General features: G+C 46.6%; 1 protein-coding gene across 1 annotated transcript in view; it reads left to right on the top strand.

Annotated features, from left to right (window-relative positions):
* Nucleotides 1-14,992, top strand: part of agmo (alkylglycerol monooxygenase) — a gene marked incomplete at its 5' end in the record, with an annotated part of 79,821 nt that extends 64,829 nt beyond the window's left edge. Inside the window, 2 exons of the mRNA XM_079561578.1 lie at nt 14,489-14,585; nt 14,780-14,992. Coding sequence (XP_079417704.1) covers nt 14,489-14,569 — 81 coding nt within the window. The 3' untranslated portion in view covers nt 14,570-14,585; nt 14,780-14,992. The remainder of the gene's footprint in view (nt 1-14,488; nt 14,586-14,779) is intronic.
* Between the last annotated feature and the right edge of the window lie 4,103 nt (nt 14,993-19,095).

Genomic DNA, 19,095 nt, shown 5'->3' with positions numbered 1-19,095 from the left:
CCCGCGCTGCTTTGATGCCGTCACGTGCCCCGGCCCAGCGCTCCTTTGTTGCGGGGAGGCGTGTTTTTGAAGTTTCAATTAGGAATGGCATGGAAATGTGGAGGGGGAATTCACATTTAATTGTGGTGAGGCGCGGGCGAGGGGTGTACGTTGGGGGCAGGAGTACAGAAAGCAGGTGGTTGGTGTGATCTACGGCGGCACTTAAAGCTCCCGGGTTTTATAGGGGGCTCTGTGGAGTCGCCTTGTAAAGCTGCAGACCTGCTCGCTCTGACGGACTGAGACTGGGACACACCAGGCTGGAGACGGGGGTCCGGGGTGACTCAAGGCACTTCTTTGGTAGTTTTACTGTAATAAAGTTGACATTATTCTATTTGTATAGAAATGTATCAAATTTATCATGGAATGGCCTCTCCCTCCAAATCCCAGGCCATGGTTCTCCACCGGAAAAAGGTGCTTCCCCTCTTCAGGTCGGTGGGGAGTCCTTACCTCAAGTGGAGGAGTTCAAGTATCTCGGGGTCTTGTTCTGAGTGAGGGACGGATGGAGCGTGAGATGGACAGACGGGCGGCGTCAGCAGTGATGCGGTCGCTGTATCGGTCTGTCGTGGTGAAGAGGGAGCTGAGTTGAAACAAAGCTCTCGATATATTGATCGATCTACGTTCCCGCCTCGACCTATGGTCATGAGATCTGGGTAATGACCGAAAGGACAAGATCCTGGATACAGGCGGCCAAGTTGAGTTTTGTTCATAGGGTGGCTGCGCGCAGCCTTAGAGATAGGGGAGGAGCTCGGACTAGAGTCGCTGCTCCTTCATGTTGAAAGGAGCAGCTGAGGTGGCGCATCTGTTTCAGATGCCTCCTGGTCCCTCCCTGGGGAGGTGTTCCAGGCATGTCCTATTGGGAGGAGGCCCAGACCCTGGACACACTGGAGAGACTATGTCTCCGAGCTGGCCTGGTGTCGCCTCGGGGTCCCAGATCAGCTGGAGGAGGTGTGCTTGGACCAGGAAGTCAGACTTCTGCCTTCTGACTCTTTGTTCTGAACACGAACAGAATTTGCAAACATTTAGAATGAGTTGCCTTGTGTACGGAATGCACGGTATAAATGAAGTTGCCTTGCCTTAGATAACTGTAATTATGTTGGAATATCATCTTGACTACTAACTCTTCAGTGTTGTGTAGTTACACACGTGTGTTCAAGGCAGAAGTAGCTTGGTGCCATTGTGGGTGCAGTAAACATGAGACCACAGCTCTATCATGCAGTGTGTGTGGGCCCTGTTTGCCTGAAGGCGCACTGTAACATGCTGAATGTGTCGCAGTAATTATCCTGTTGCTCTAACACAGACCTTGCAGCTGCTCAGGTCACACTGTGTTAAACAGAGCTCATAAAAAAGCACCTGCTCACACTCCGACTCCTGCGGCGTTATCCGCTCAAAGACTGCTGCTGCTGAAGGAGGAAGGTACAAGGCACGGCAGTGCAGTACTTGTGCTTCACAGCTACAAGTACCGGGTTCGATTCCCACCTGGATGGGGCCTTTCTGTGGAGTTTGCATGTTCTCCTCATGTCTGGGTACTCCGGTTTCCCCTGCCACTGAAAACTGGTACAATAGGCTGGGATGAATGAGAGTGCGTATGGAGGACGATGGATGGAGTCCATTAACACGCACTGTCCTCACCAAATAAACCAACTACAAGAAACAGTAGCCACAAACAGTCTGGATGCAATGTAGAGCTAAGAGTTGAGAAAATAATATTCTTTGAATGATATCAATAAAGGCTACAATGCCATACCAAAGTGGCGGTCTGTATAGTTTGAAATTGAAGCTTTGGTGTGAGCTAACGTAACTGTCAGAATGCAGATCATTTTGACATTATGGCTGACTTCATGGCAGACAATAGCCAAAACCATGTGAGCGCTGTCCGTACAAAGGACTTTCAGCGATAATATTCTACAATCTACCGAAAAATGATCAGGTACAACAGTTCTCAATTTCCTTTTCTCCTTTTTTGGAGTTCATGCAAAAAGTGTTCCTCTCCTGTAGAGCTGTATCTGCCTCTGAGATCATGAACAACTGCAGAAAATAGGATTGTCCCGTCTCTCAGCAGCACCATTCCTTCAAAGCTACTCCCATAAGCGCAACTCACCACTGAAGTCCCAAATGCCTACTGCTCTTCAGTTTTCCGTAGCTTCACCTGGCACACACACTGGCAACGTAAATAAGCGCTGTGACTTTGACATGCGCGCTCCCCTGCACTCGCCCTGATTATATTTCACACTTTACTCCTCGCTATTCTCTCCCCGGGAGCAGGTTTCCGTTGCGCTCCTGCTCCCGGGAGCTTTAGATGATGTCACAACTTTCCATAATTCCACGCTCAGGAATCTTTAAATAAGGATGGGTTTTGTCAGGGATATTTCCAGGACATTAGCGTTTAGAGCTACTCGCTAACTGTCAAAACGTGTCCAAAAGATTATGTTGTCAGTAATTTACATATTTTCAGCGCAGAAATTGTTTTATAGATGTGAGCAGGGCATTTTTGAGTGATATTAGGGTCTAACTATATGAGCCTATAGTATAGAACTATATATTCAAATGAGGCGGGACACTGGCTTAAGCTCCAGTCGAGAAACGTTTAGTCTTGGGTAAAGCCGAACTGGAGAAAAGGTGGGGGTTAAGAGGGCAATCTTAAAATATCCCTCTATAAACATGAACTACAACCTACTTAGGGTTGTAAAAGAAATAATTACAGTTTTCCAAAATGTGACAAGAAATGCAAATACATGTACAGACGATAAATGTAGAGTTTGAAATAAATGTATCTGTCATTTATTGAGCGATGTAGTAATCATCCTGACTACAGCCCTAGTGAGTGCCATGTTTGTTCTGACGTGGACGGAGCACACGTTTCTCTGGTTAATCCATCTGTCACTCACTGGAACTGACAAAGCTAGAGGAGAGAGTCATATGTTCACCAAATATTTCCCGTCGATGTCTGGTACCTTTTTTTTTCATTCCGTTGCTTTTACTTGGTTTTCGATACCGATACCTGAACGATCCTCTTTCTGATACCTAAACGTCTAGAACCAGAAAACAGAACAATAATGTGTGGAAGATCTGCAAATTTACAGTATCAGGTTCAACTCCAGTGTCAAGAAATGTGTGAAAAATGGGAAAAGATTTTGGGGGAAAATGATTTATCTGAGCTCCCTCCTCTGATTGGCCCCTGGCCTGTGCGCTTAGAGGCTGAATTCTGGTCCTGCCTGGACTGTGCAGAGTTCGCTCTCTAGGCTACACAAAGTTTGCAAACTTTAATCAGGAGCCTCAGAAGGACGTCTGTTTCATGTTGCATTTGTTACAGTTACAACAACAGTGAAAGACTTTGCGTATTTCCCTGTTGTGCCCTCTGGCCACCTGGGGCTGGTGTTACAGCTCCATGAGGACCACAGAGAAGAGCTTTTCATTCCCAAGTGAATGGTGAAAAAAATTATAATAATTTAGAGAAATACATTTGAACCTTTTGCTGTACATTTAAATATGAGGAAAAATGGTATTGCACATTTTCTGTCACTTTGTTCTCATACAAAAATAGGATATTTTAAGCATAAAATTGCCATTTTCAGTGACAAAATCTAAATAATGGGTAGACCCAGGTTTAAATGGATGATTCAAAGCTCAATAAATCAGGCAGGAATTAGATATTGAAAAATCCCTCAAAACATTGTTCAGTCTAAGCCTGTAAAGTATGGAGTCTGTAGGAGCAAGTAAAGTGGAGATGTTGTTAAAAAAGTGGGATGAAAACATAACTTTTAGGACTCGCCCCTAAAGTTTGCATATGCATGTGTATATTTCTCCCCTCTTTAGTGCCTGCTGTTTCTCACAAAGGAAATGACCATATTTGGATTATTTACAGCTTCACCCCGTTGGCCTTTAGCAGCACACGTGGATACCAAACATGGCAGTATTTGTGAATGAATAAGTGCAGGAAAGATGACTGTTGTGGAAATCTGACCACTGTGAGAAAAATCTATATTTTCACCTGCTGTGTCTCGCCGTAAATGCTTCTTGATCTGACCTACTTACACAGAAGTAAACATGGAGAGTCACAATGCAACCAATGGGGCAGACTGTCATGAATAGATCAGATACAGAAAAGCCGTGGGTGACTTTGGCCTGCACCCCGAGCGTAGCCTTTTGACAAACAAAAGATCTCCTGCAGTTGAGTAGAGTTTTGACTACTCTTCGCCAAACCAAACTGAAGTCATCATTTTCCAGAGCTGACACGTCTTTGGAGGCAGATGATAAAAGCCATGCACAATGCTAATGTATAAATCTGTATTGTGTCTTTACAGCGTCTCTGGCTGTCAACACGTTATTCCGCTTCAGCCTGGGTTTCCTGCAGAGCTTTCACACAGAACACGCTCAAATAGTCACACATGTACAATTGGAAAACAGTTCCGATTATTCTCTCTGAAGGGAAAGGGAAATATGGGACCAAAGTTTTTATTATCTCGCTGATTTTCTCCCCACAGCTACGCAATCAACAGCCTCTCGCCTTACCCTCCAGACACATTTCTAGATGCTTTTTTTGTCTATACGCCAAGTGATTAAGAAACGAACGGGACAGGAGGATACTAAATTCACTGCCTGATGTTGAATATACTCTGCCTAAAGGTACAAACACACCTAATTAAACGAATCGCACTTCCACTTCTATTTGGTCGCTTGAAAGGCTTGCAATCAGACGCTCGCGGCGCGATTCTGGAAAGACCTGCTCTTGCTGTGTAGCACTAATTTGTGAATGCATTCATTGTTCCCCAATTCCTTGCTTGTGCTTTGGTGACGGTGGAATAGTTTTACTCGCCAGCCTTTCTCTGACACTTAAGGCAAACCTCCCAGATATTATTTCAATATGTGTGGGTTTGAGTGCGCAGTACCTGTCTGTCCAGCCTCATGACATGATCAAATCCCCTTTAAAACATTTTTTGTTTTTTTTTGTGTTTGTATTCCTGTGCATTCATTATTGTGTCCGTGTTTTCATCAGTTTACCACATTGTCTTTTCAGGCGCTGTTTCTGTTTCACTTGTGTCTTTATGATGTAGTAGAGGTGGTTATGTTGCTCCAAATTCAGACAGATGATCTGTGTCCTTGAGCCTTTACATATTGATTGCTGTAATGGCATATTATGGTTAATACTACATAAATATCCGGTTAGAAAGACCTTTTGAATTGAGAAAGTCAGTAACTTTGCTTTTTACATTTAGGTCCCTGTGTGTGTGCGCCCTCTCTCGGCTCACTGTTTCTCCGCTCGCCCTCTCTCTGAGTGGCCTCTCTCAGAGTACCCTCTCTCAGAGCGCCCTCTCTCAGAGCGCCCTCTCTCGGCTCGTCCTCTCTCGGCTCGTCCTCTCTCGACTTGCCCTCTCGGAATGCCCTCTCTCGACTCGCCCTCCCCAAGTGCCCTCTCTTGCCTGCACTCTCTCGACTCGCTCTCTCGGAGCGCCCTCTCTCGACGTGCCCTCTCTTGACCCACCCTCTCGGAATGCCCGCTCTCGACTCGCCCTCCCCAAGTGCCCTCTCTTGGCCCGCACTCTCTCGGCTCGCCCTCTCTCGGCTCGCCCTCTCTCGGCTCGCCCTCTCTCGGCTCGCCCTCTCAGCTCGTCCTCTCTCGACTCGCCCTCTCAGCTCGTCCTCTCTCGACTCGCCCTCTCTCGGCTCGCCCTCTCTCGGCTCGCCCTCTCTCGGCTCGTCCTCTCTCAGCTCGCCCTCTCAGCTCGTCCTCTCTCGACTCGCCCTCTCAGCTCGTCCTCTCTCGACTCGCCCTCTCTCGGCTCGCCCTCTCTCGGCTCGCCCTCTCTCGGCTCGTCCTCTCTCAGCTCGCTCTCTCAGCTCGCCCTCTCAGCTCGTCCTCTCTCGACTCGCCCTCTCTCGGCTCGCCCTCTCTCGGCTCGCCCTCTCTCGGCTCGCCCTCTCTCGGCTCGCCCTCTCTCGGCTCGTCCTCTCTCAGCTCGCTCTCTCAGCTCGTCCTCTCTCGGCTCGCCCTCTCTCGGCTCGCCCTCTCTCGATGTGCCCTCTCTTGACTCGCCCTCTCGGAACGCCCTCTCTCAGCTCGTCCTCTCTCGGCTCGCCCTCTCTCGGCTCGCCCTCTCTCGATGTGCCCTCTCTTGACTCGCCCTCTCGGAACGCCCTCTCTCGGCTCGCCCTCTCTCGGCTCGCCCTCTCTCGGCTCGCCCTCTCTCGGCTCGCCCTCTCTCGATGTGCCCTCTCTTGACTCGCCCTCTCGGAACGCCCTCTCTCAGCTCGTCCTCTCTCGGCTCGCCCTCTCTCGGCTCGCCCTCTCTCGATGTGCCCTCTCTTGACTCGCCCTCTCGGAACGCCCTCTCTCGGCTCGCCCTCTCTCGGCTCGCCCTCTCTCGGCTCGCCCTCTCTCGGCTCGCCCTCTCTCGGCTCGTCCTCTCTCAGCTCGCCCTCTCAGCTCGTCCTCTCTCGGCTCGCCCTCTCTCGGCTCGCCCTCTCTCGATGTGCCCTCTCTTGACTCGCCCTCTCGGAACGCCCTCTCTCGGCTCGCCCTCTCTCGGCTCGTCCTCTCTCAGCTCGCCCTCTCAGCTCGTCCTCTCTCGGCTCGCCCTCTCTCGGCTCGCCCTCTCTCGATGTGCCCTCTCTTGACTCGCCCTCTCGGAACGCCCTCTCTCGGCTCGCCCTCTCTCGGCTCGCCCTCTCTCGGCTCGTCCTCTCTCAGCTCGCTCTCTCAGCTCGCCCTCTCAGCTCGTCCTCTCTCGACTCGCCCTCTCTCGGCTCGCCCTCTCTCGGCTCGCCCTCTCTCGGCTCGCTCTCTCAGCTCGCCCTCTCAGCTCGTCCTCTCTCGGCTCGCCCTCTCTCGGCTCGCCCTCTCTCGGCTCGCCCTCTCTCGGCTCGTCCTCTCTCAGCTCGCTCTCTCAGCTCGCCCTCTCAGCTCGTCCTCTCTCGGCTCGCCCTCTCTCGGCTCGCCCTCTCTCGATGTGCCCTCTCTCGGCTCGCCCTCTCTCGACTCGCCCTCTCTTGACTCGCCCTCTCGGAACGCCCTCTCTCGGCTCGCCCTCTCTCGGCTCGCCCTCTCTCGGCTCGCCCTCTCTCGGCTCGCCCTCTCTCGGCTCGCCCTCTCTCGGCTCGCCCTCTCTCGGCTCGCCCTCTCTCGGCTCGCCCTCTCTCGGCTCGCCCTCTCTCGGCTCGCCCTCTCCATGTTTTCCCTCCTCCTGGAGTTATTACTGCAGCCTGTTGTTTGTGTCTTTAACGCGGTGATCTGATTTCACTGCAGATGTTCCTGTGAACCGCCTTTAGTCAAATAAACGGTAATCGGGCACTTGGACCGAGGCCGGACCCGCCGTGCCAACACTGCAGCGGTTTCCAGTGATGGCTGAGATTTGAACAGCTGTGGAGCTGGTGTTGTGTGAGTCACGGCGGGCGGCGGACTGGGTGATCCCGCTTTGTTTACACGTCCAAACATGAGGAGATGAGTGTGATAATCCAGGATGAGGGCAGGGTTTAATCAGATGTGGGGAGGATACACAGTGGTTTAGCGTGGCCGTGTTGCTTTACCCTGAAACAGCACGGAGACTGGCTTTGTATTTATGAAGCATTTTGGTAAACACTACCCGGGAGATACTGCAGCCCAAACTGTTCAATTTCAGGTTTGGAGCCAGTTTGGTCTTTTATCACACAAACCTTCACCTGGAAACAACCAAAACCCTTATGTTCAATTATTGCACTGATTCAATGTTTCTCCATAGAGTTATTTGTGAAATTGTCATTTCAAAGGCTATTGTGGCCAGAACATCTGCACAGAAGTAGTTCCTACAGTCTTCAGACAGTCTTGAACTGAACAATATATATTTCCATACATGACCATACTGCCTTTGCTCTGCCTGATCCCGTCACATCTCAGAAGCAGGAAGGGTCTGGCTGGTACTTGGATGGAGACCGTTTGGGAAACCTGGGTGAATGCAGTGTTTGTGCCATCGGCCACCACCACCCACTACAGCAGGGCAGCTGTGGCTACAACAGCAGCTTACCACCACCAAGTATGGAGTGAATGAATAATGACTACAGAGTAGCGCTTTGAGGAACTTGGTAATACAAACTTGTAAAGCGCAATACAAGTGCAAGGCATTATTAAATCTAATTCCTCGTCTGATTGAGACAAGGCGAAATGTGGGCTTATTTGCATCTGTCATTCTGGCGTATTGTACATGTTTTTAGTGGTATGGGAAACCGGAAGGAATCTACACAGACACAGGCAGAACATGCAGGTGGGACGTCTCATTTAAAACTAAACAAAATCCATCCACTCTGTAAAAGTCTTTGTCGTTGATGTGTCACAAAGTGATAGACATACGTTTAAACCTGCCTCTGTCTGTTATTTACATTATGTCACCAATAATTGAGGGCATTTTTCTATAAAAACATAAAATGGGTTAGTTTGGGGTTAGGCTTGCATACATGTTTTTCTCATATGTATGTCAGTAATCCACAGCAAAAGTTTGAATCTCTACATTTAAAAAATCCCTTTTCACCTACATGCCAAACCTTGTTCCATTGGCTTTGATTTCGCTTGAGTACAAACCTGATCAAAATCAGCATCAACTCTTTATTGCACTTTTTAAACCATTATGTAAGGTAAGACTGAAATAATCAAGTTGTGCCTTGTTTTTTGTGGTTCAAAACCAACAAACCAGGTTAGGAATTCGATATTGAATTGAAATCTCTTTCTGAAGAAGCCTTCGAAATATAGTTGAGTACAATTCTGGGTCAGTTACAGAAGCCAGTTAAAGTACCAGAAGTGTTTGAGGAAGTGTAAAACCCTGTGCAGTGTGCGTGTAACCACATGTTGATACGCCCGGCCGCGCTCAGGCCCAGTGAGAGGCGTGATGTCCACTTTGTGCTGACCGACCGCTGCTTATTTGTGCACCATCGACCTCTTCCTTCCCCAGGATAATGTCTCGCACATGGATCTGTTTCCCATGTTCCACACGGAGCTCACTTCAGTATGATTCGTGTTCTGCCGTCGCCGATGAATGGCGGTGTGTGACGACCCTCTTTAAAGTATTGTTCAGCTCAAGCCTGGAAGGTTTGGAGTCTGCAGGAGCGAGTGGAGATGTCCATGTGTTTGTGGAATGAAAACGGACCTAAAGGTTTTTGACATTGCTGCTGTCTCCCATGAAGGAAATGACCATATTTGGATTACAGCGTCATCTCCGTCACAGCCTTTTGTGCAACACGTGGATACCAAACAAGTCAGTATTTGTGAATGAACGCACGTGGGAAAGACCAGGAAGTGCTGCTTTAGTGATTTCCTGAAAAACTACTCGTGAGGGTGAGTTTGGTATTTGTTAAGTCTGACATATTTGTTATGTTGGTGGTGTAGAAGAAATAAGAAGCTTAGTAAGTCGTCATAACATTTTACTGCGGAGATATCAGGAGCATGGTATCAGCATCCCTTCAGTACATTGCATTCTGTCTCACTCTGCACTTGTACCACTCTGTCATGGTCCTAGCGCCCTCTGTCGGTCAGGCGTGTAACTGGGTTATTGCAAAGCTTATATGTAAACACAACATCTCCCCTGTTACTCATAAAAGGCAACATCTCCTATTATAGAACTAGTGTGGAAAAGTAAGTGTAATATTCTCATTATAGATTATGTGAATTTAAGGTAGTTTTCTTACATACCCATCTTTAGTAATTAGCTGCTATACATTTATCTTAACTAAAATATGTCACTCTTTGCATGAGTATAGATAAACTGAAAGTGAGCAGCTGGAATAACAATCTTACATCTTAACTAATAATGAACATGTTATATTCCTGTTTAAAGAACGTTTGAACTGTATTTCTTTCTTTTGTGTTATCTTAATCTTTGTTGTTATTTCATTACAAAGTCTTTAGTCCATGCTGGTGGTTTGTGCGCTCTTTGTGGGGTGGCCCTGTTTGGAACAGCCTCTGACACAGCAGTGCTAGCCTGAGATGGTGGTTCCTCTGCTCTTCCAGGGCAAAGAGAAAGACGTGTTGCATTCTACCTTTTTCCGTCACTTAAGATGAAGGTGCTGTATCCGGTTTGTTGTTGAATGTTCACAGGATCAGTGTACTGCCTCTCTCCTTTGCCAACATGAAAAGGCTTCCGTATGCGCACCTTGTCCGTTGTCGTCGCGTTGCGGCAGAATGTGGAGCTTGGTTCTCATAGGTCTTCCCCTGAGAAGCTGGAATGGAGACTCGTTAGTCGTAGCATGGGGAGTGGCTCTGTAGCTTTGGAGCATGGCAGTTACTGTTGGCTTCCATGGCTTTTGCACAGCCTGTGCTCCTTGGATACAGTCTTTGAACCTCTCAACACTCCCATTGGCTTGAGGATGGTACACGCTTGTTCGAATGTGCTTAATTCCTCTCTCTTTCACGAAGTTTGCAAAATGAGTGGTAGACGTCGTAGTTTTTGGCGCACTGGATGCACTGCATTGTTGACTTGTACTTTGTGAATGAATCCTTTGACACATCCGAGTGTTTGAGCTGGAGTAGAGTCAATGTTGTGCACTGTACCTTCGGGCTCGCCAGCAGGTGGCGTGTTTGTAAAGTCTGTGTTGAGGATCACTTTGCCATCAATGATGCTGATCCCCAGGGCTTTAATCAGATCCAAGCCCAACAGAGGAGATCCAGCTTCCACAATGTAGAAAGTTGCTGGCACTTTACTGGCTTGTTCAGTAGTTGTAGTTTCTGCACGGAGACAGCCAAGTACAGGTAGGTGACCTTTGGAGTAAGTAACAAGCCTAGCTTTTGGCTCTTCGAGTGTGCAGTGTCCAAAATATTTTCTGTATATGGACTCTGGAAGCATGGACACAGCAGCTCCGGTATCCACTATTCCATTTCCTTTTGGTGCTTCAGTATTTACTGTGCAGGTTAGTTTATCAAAGGCTGCTGCAGCTAGTTTAACATCGTCAACACGGAGAATAGCAAGTTCTGGCACCACAACGTCTTGTATTTCATTCACTGGTTTGGCACTTGATCTGCATACCTTGGCGAAATGACCTTTTTTCCCGCAAGAATTGCATTGTACTGACGCCGCGGGGCAGGTTCTGTCACTAGCCAGGGGTTTGTTAGATCCACATCTGAAGCATCTGCGTTGTTTATTGGCATTGGAAACGTGCTTGGTACGCTGATGTGCATAAGTCTTGGCGGGGCTGGTGTCTCTCCTGCCATGAAAAGTTGAGTGGGACGCTCCGACGGCCTGTATTGGCGCAGAAGGAACGTGTCTGTTAGCGGTCAGCAGTGTAGCATTTTTGACTGCTGCCTCCACTTGTGTAGCAACTGTTACGGCTTTGTCTAAAGTCAGGTTATCCTCCAGAAGCAGTTTATCACGCACTGCACTGAGGTATGTATTAGAAATGAGTTGATCGCGTCTCTCCCTCCATTGTTCTAAATGCACATGATGCAGCCAGTTCCCTCAGCGCGGCTACGTACCGTGTTGCTGTCTCGTCCGAGCGTTGAACACGTTGTCTGAAAGTGTGTCTGCATGCTACGACGTTGACTTCTCCAGCGCAGCCATTGCAGAATCCATAGAATCACCTTGGTCCGGTAAAGTGTCCCTCTGGTCCAAGGCAGTGTAGACCATCTGGCCACGCATCTCCTGTAGCATTGATGACTAGCATGTAATTCTCGAACATCCTCCGCCATGTAGCAAACGGTATAGGCGGCTCACCAACATGTTGTAGAAAAGACGGTGGGCACGGTACAGATGCGCTCATCCTCGTCGCCAATTTGTTATGTTGGTGGTGTAGAAGAAATAAGAAGCTTAGTAAGTCGTCATAACATTTTACTGCGGAGATATCAGGAGCATGGTATCAGTACTTTGCATTCTGTCTCACTCTGCACTTGTACCACTCTCTCATGGTCCTAGCGCCCTCTGTCGGTCAGGCGTGTAACTGGGTTATTGCAAAGCTTATATGTAAACGCAACAATAATGTTGTTCTCACACAAAAACAGACCTGGCGCGGTGTTTCCACCCATTCGCACATCTTTGAGTCATCTTTGAAGCTGCTCCTGACAGTGCGGCGGCGGCAGCTCCTCCTGAGGTCCTTTCCTCACCTCTCCTTCTCTGGCCAAGCTTAATCCTCTCATCGCAGAGTGAAAGCACTCATCATAGCTTCACTGGGCGCCACGATGGCACAGCGGCTAGCGCTCGTGCTTTACAGCTGCAGAGTCCTGGGTTCGATTCCCAACTTTCTGTGGAGTTTGTTCCCTCAGTTTCTGCGTGGGTTTCCTCCGGTTTCCCCTCCCACTAAAAACATGCATAATAGCAAGGTGATTGTGACCATCGGCCTGGCTCCACATCTGGAGATGGGTCCCCTACACTGGCTGCTCAGTGACATTGAGGATGGGTCAAATGTAGAGAACGTATTTCTCTACTTAATTACAGCCACACAAACTCACAGAACATACTTTCTTCTCTCTGTCTTTCTTAAAGGGGAAACTTTACGTTTAGTGTCGGCTGTTTTAGACCAATGTTTTGTGACCAACAAAGTGTAAGATGAACCTAATCTTGAGTTCCAGTTTGGCCTGAAGTGGAGCTCAGACCCACTGGTCCTGGTGATCCTGGTGATCCTGGTGATCCTGGTGGTCCTGGTGATCCTGGTGGTCCTGGTGGTCCTGGTGGTCCTGGTGATCCTGGTGGTCCTGGTGGTCCTGGTGATCCTGGTGGTGCTGGTGATCCTGGTGATCCTGGTGGTCCTGGTGATCCTGGTGGTGCTGGTGGTGCTGGTGGTCCTGGTGATCCTGGTGGTGCTGGTGGTGCTGGTGGTCCTGGTGATCCTGGTGATCCTGGTGATCCTGGTGGTCCTGGTGGTCCTGGTGATCCTGGTGGTCCTGGTGATCCTGGTGGTGCTGGTGGTCCTGGTGGTCCTGGTGGTCCTGGTGATCCTGGTGGTCCTGGTGATCCTGGTGATCCTGGTGGTGCTGGTGGTGCTGGTGATCCTGGTGGTCCTGGTGGTCCTGGTGATCCTGGTGGTCCTGGTGATCCTGGTGGTCCTGGTGGTGCTGGTGGTCCTGGTGGTGCTGGTGATCCTGGTGATCCTGGTGGTCCTGGTGATCCTGGTGGTCCTGGTGGTCCTGTCCACTCAGCGATGGTTCCTCTTGCACACACATACATATATGGCTCTTAAAGCACTCTCCCTCTCTGCTCTGGCCCAGTTGTGTGCAGAGGATGCAGTTTACGATGCGGGACTGTTTTTGGCGGTGGGGCCCCTCCCAGGATAGCTCTGACCGCTCTGACCGGGCCCCGGAGAGTGTCAGGGGCCAGCGTCCTCACTCGCTGCTGTGGACTTTTCATTAGGATTGTGTGAATCCAACGTCATTACACATGGATTTAGATAAAGATATCTCCATCAAACGGTTGTGGTTGAAGAGCAGGATTTTGAGATAAACATCCAAATGTGATGATAAAGAAGTTTGCATGTTTCCCCCACCACCAACAACATGTACAATAGGTTAATCCAGGTGATTCTGACATAAAAATGAAATCATTTTTGGGATCATGTCCAAAAATGCAATATATATGTTCACAAAGTTGAACAAAAGATCTATTGCGATACTTCATCAAGTATCGCAGTACTTTCAATACTTGTGTTTGGAGGCACTCCTTTGTTTTCCAGTAACAGTTACACAGCACTTTGATACATTTTGTGTGTCTTTATTTCCGAGCCTCCACCCCCTGATGCAGCACATCAGCTGATCTGCACCTCCACCCTCTCATGGGCCGGTCCTGTCTGCTGCAGCAGCTCACTTCTTTTCCCTTCACTTTAGTCCAGTGACGTTTGTATTGGTTCGTCCCGTTCTCCCACTGTTTTGTCACCTTTATCCTTTGGGAACAACCAAATAATCGCGCTGTCTCCTAGACTTATGACATGTGACACTCCTCAATAAATGTCAAATGGACCTTGGTTTATAAACTGTAGGCACATTTACCCAAATCTAAAAGCTTCTTGAAAAAAGTGTCAAAATAGCAGTAAAAAAGAGACCAAAACAAGGATGAAAACGCAACAAAAGAGCGACAAAAACGTGACAAAAAGAGATGGAAATTGTGACAAAAATCCATCAAAAAAGCGATGGGGAAAAACAATGTCAAAAAAGTGACGACAGCATGAGGAGAAAGATCCATTTAGATGAGTTTTGTAGGTCTTAGCTTTCAAATGAGGTGCTACACTGGCCTAGAGGCTGTGACCTAATGGATTTGGGTAAAGCTGAACTGGAGAAAGTGCGCTCGGTGAAGGCGGGGATTAAGAGGTTACGGGAAACATATTACTTATCATGTTTACTGTATCACTATACGTATCAGATCGTGACAAAAGCCGGCCCTACATCTGTATCCAATACTTTTCCTGTGACTTGAATACATGTATTGACAGTTACAAAAATACAACTGTTTTTTTTACCTCTGCCTCGGCTCCACTGTGTCATGGACTGTAACCTCCTCCTCTGCTCTGTGTGCAGGCCTTTGTCTCCCTCTCTCTGCTGTTCTGGGTACTGCAGTGTGCGTCCCAACTCTTCAGCATCAAGAGCAAGACGACCTGAGGAGCTTCCACTGACTGTACACACACTTTAACAAGTAAATCAACAATCACCTTTGTTTTACCTCATGAATGAAGCTTTGAAAACAACATGAATGTATGGTGCTAACGAGGAAGTTGTGACTTCTTTTGCATGAATGACTTTTAATATTCCTATGTGCCTTTGTAATTGCCTGTTAGCACTGTCTTTGTTTCTTTAGACCCGTGGCACTAGTGCTTATCTCTGTTTAGTGCCTTTATACTACAGCCTTATACCTCTGAGCAGCCCGGACCAAAGCACTTCACCGCCTGCCTGTACTACACAACAACTAACAAAGCAATGATGTGACGAGGAGCTGACGTAGCACTAACCCTTTTTACTAACCCTGATTTTAGTGAGCAGGAAATAGCACAATGAGGATGTGAAGAAAAAAGAAATATGCTTATCTGCTGTAAAAAAGGAAAATAAACCTTGATTTGTCTCATTTGTGTCTCGAAAGGACTTTTGTGGGTCACCTTTAAAGGATTTTAACCATGTTTAATGTTGTTTCCAAGCGAAAACAAGAAACATGTTGCCAAAGACCAATCACTATTAAGTCGGCCTTTGGCAACATGGTTTTTGATATTGATACCTACTTTCCATATAAGTGCCTTATGGCAGAGTGACATTTTTAAAAGAAAACCACTAGAAGTCTTCTTCCCAAAAGTGTTTCGCCGCTTTTTCCTTTAGTTTATTGGCAGGTGCACATGTTCTGCACCGTGTATGTCTCGGTATGCTAGCTCTGGGTTTCATCCATATTATAATGCTATGTTTAGCTCCGTCTTTTTTAATTAATTTTAATCTATTGAACAGACATGTAGCCTAGTTATAGTGAGAATAAAAGTTCAACAAAAAAAAGTATAAACCTGCCAACATGCTTCTTATTCTTCTTGTATTTCATGGATAACGGTTCAGGGCTGTCAAGGTTCACACGGTGCACGTGCGACAGAAAGAACTAATAATTTCGTTTTGAAATGAAACAGCCAAATGTGGTCACACCGCCTTTGCTCTGCCCGATCCCGTCAGACCTCAGAAGCTCACCAGGGAAGGGCCTGGTCGGTGCTTGGATGGGAGACCGTTTGGTAACACCAGGAAGCCTAGTGAATGTAGTGAGTGAGTGAGTGAGTGGTGGTCGGAGGGGCCGATGGCGCAGACTGGTTGCCTCGCTTCTGTCAGTCTACCCCAGGGCAGCTGTGGCTACAATAGTAGCTTACCACCACCGAGTATGGAGTGAATGAATAATGCAATGTGAAGTGTCTTTGAGTGTCCAGAAAAGTGCTATATAAAACCAATGCATTATTATTATTATTATTATTATTATTATTATTATTATTATTATTATTATTATTATTATTATTATTATTATTATTATTATTATTATTATTATTATTATAAGAAAAGGATAACCCAGGGGTCATATTCGGGGTTATACAAACCGGAATATGAGCATATTCGTGTTTTTGCCCGTGTTACATGGTCCTGGGTTATTGCCAACATTCCGGTGTTGAACGGGTTATTGGCTGCTTGTAAACGTAGAAAATAATCCAGACTTTAAAGATTGGGAAAAGGCATCAGAACAATTCAAATGTGTCCTGTTCTCATGTCTTCAATCCAAATGAGAAAATGAAGAATATCAATACACGTTATATATATCAGCACCATCATACAGCGCCCTCTAGTGTGGCTATGAAAAGCAATGTGACATTTAACCCCATATGACAAAAGGCCCCGGTCTCACCTACATTTGTGCAGATATTTTGGTACAAAGCGGCTGTTTACAAACCAGCATGTTGGTGACACTTTATGAAAGAACGCGGCCCCTTGGCTGGAGCTGGTTGTAACATATAGGGTTGGTTTAAACAGAACGACATGTGGCATTAGTGCTGGTAGTGATTTGTTTGGTCTCCGCTTATACAGCGCTTTTCTACCTTCACCAGGTCCAACGCTCTTTACAGCAAGAAACCAGTCGCCCATTTACTCTCTCATTCATACACTCATGCATGCAGACGCTGGAGGCCAGGAGGGGGTGTGCATGTTCAGGAGCTGGGATTCGAACCCCCGACCTTCCGTTCATGAGACGATCCGCTCAACTGCGCCACTGTGTACAACAGGGAAAATAAAAGTATTTTACTGAAGGGACACAGGTTCAACCATGAGACAGTTGTATGTATTGATTTCTATGAGTTGATGCAGGTTCTTCCTTACAATTGTTTGGTAAACATAATTTTTTGGTTGCAAATGCACAGATTTATTACATCTGCATGTTTGAGAATTTTTTTGGTCAGGCATAAAAGTGACATTTTATGTGACTTGCTCTCAAACCGTGCTACAGCGTCTGCCCATAACACGAGTCATACCTGAGTGAGGGAGTAATCATGTATAAATGGTTATGTAAGAGGCGTGGTTTGTGCCCAGGGGGCGGGGCTTCCATTCAGGTTGAACCGGGCCGACGGGTGCAGACTGTACTGTTCAGATCGGATCAGATTAAACGCACTCCGTAAGTAATAACTGATTTAATATACACATTTGCTGTTTTAACACTCTGTATACTTCCATGCTCTGTCCCTGGCTGATGTAGCAAGGTACGAATGTTATTGATTAAGTGATTGATTGATATGGGGAAAAAAAATCTCAAAGAAGATCAATGGGTGAGACGGGTTAGGCCAGGACTAAACCAGGAACAAGGTTTACACTAAAGAGTGTTTTTCTCTTCATTTATTAGTAGCAAACCAGCAGTGAGCAGAAAGAAACTATTCCAGATCCTTATTTGTATTTAAAGAAATATGGATATATGGGTAGGTTAGTCAGGTATAAAATCATTGTTGACTTTATGCAAAGATCTTTATGAATTCTTTGGGTAAATTTGACTTCAGAGCTACAGAACTATATTGTGAAAAGTAACAATAACCTGTTATTTGGGTAAAAACAGCTCGATAAATCAGGGTAAAGATTAGAAATCACCAAGTGCCCTCACATGAACTCAGTTACACAACACGGTTTGTGATTTGTGTTACTGAAGACATGTTAACACGCACCGCCAAAACAAGCTGACTGTGATTTCCTGGTTTGTTGGTATTTCGTTAATTTCAGTGTAAAGCGTCTTCAGTCATGTCGTTCATCGCAAACAAATCCCTGACCCAATATCAAAAGTTTAAGACCAGTAGAAAAATTGTAAAAAACTTAGTTGGATCTTAAGATTCAAAGTAAAGAAGAAATGGGAGTGAGACAAGAAAAATGTTTTTGAGTGAACCTTTTATTGAAAGTCAGGAACAAAAAGGTCAAGCGGAAGACCCAAAAAAACACACAGCCTCTTCCAGTTTAATTGCTGTTTTCAGTAAAAGCTTTACTCAAATGTTTCTTGTTTTTTTTTGTCTCATTTCTTCTTGTTGCATATTGAAGTTCGACTTGGAACCTTGAAACCAACCATGGATTTTATTTTTGTATTTTTTTTGCCATGGTCTTAAACTTTTGATATTAGGTCAGGCAATTGTTGCGATGAGTATTAGCATTTCTGACGGCTTCCGTCTCTTGGTGCGTGATTGGACCAATGTGGGTCAAATCATGAAATAATTGGCTTTCAGCCGCCTTTCTGTTGTTTTGAACTGAAAGGAGGAGTGTCTGGCAGGCCAGGCAACTGTTGCCTGGGCCTATGTAGTGAATGAGGGATTAGGGACTTGGGTGGACTTTGGACACAGCCCTAGTTTGCCAAATGAAGAGAAGGAGGATGAAATTTCAAAAGTATACAATCAAGCTCCTCCCCCTTCCCTCCTGATTGGACTTGACAGGCTGCTTCAGAGGAAAGCTCGTCTCATTGGTCAAAGTGAAACCGGAGATTGTGATTAGTGTCTGAGATCAGCAACAGGAGGGTCTTCAGAAAAAACAAAAAACATTATTTAATATTGCTCATGGTACATCACATTGCAGGATCAGATCACACATAGTCTATTTCAAACTTTTTACAAACATGTTTATGAGTGTAAAAAGTACCAACACAATCTGGTCTGCAGCATGGACTGACCTTATTGAAGAAGTCCTCGTTCGAAGATGGAGGAGCCTGACCCTGAAACGGCGTCGACCTGTGAGTCCCTGAAGAGTGACCACTCCAAAGGACATCCCATAAACTTCACCAAGGAGCAGCCCACTGAGGGTCCGGGGTGAGTTCAAATCAGAAGCATCTCTAAATATACTGCAGGTTTATTCTATCTTCTGCTGGGTTTTTTTAAATTCAAGAAATGTTGTGGAGACTGATCCTGAACCAAGCCCCAAAAGTGTGTCCGTGAAGAGTGACAGCTCTATGGCCTGTCCCATAGTATTCACTGATGAGCCCCATGCAGTTCAAACACGGTCAGTTTGCACAAATCTTGGATTTGAGTCTGGCACCCCTGCAGTATATGTATTATTTTGCATTGAAAGAAATTGTATTATTTTTATTATATTTTATTATTCAGGAAATCCTTTCGTTATAAAGCCCCATATGACTGGAATAAATTATCAATAGAACTTAGATCAAC

Source organism: Gobius niger, assembly GCF_951799975.1.
Source record: "Gobius niger genome assembly, chromosome: 8".
Classification (NCBI taxonomy): domain Eukaryota; kingdom Metazoa; phylum Chordata; class Actinopteri; order Gobiiformes; family Gobiidae; genus Gobius; species Gobius niger.
This window is presented reverse-complemented; position numbering and strand designations above follow the sequence as displayed.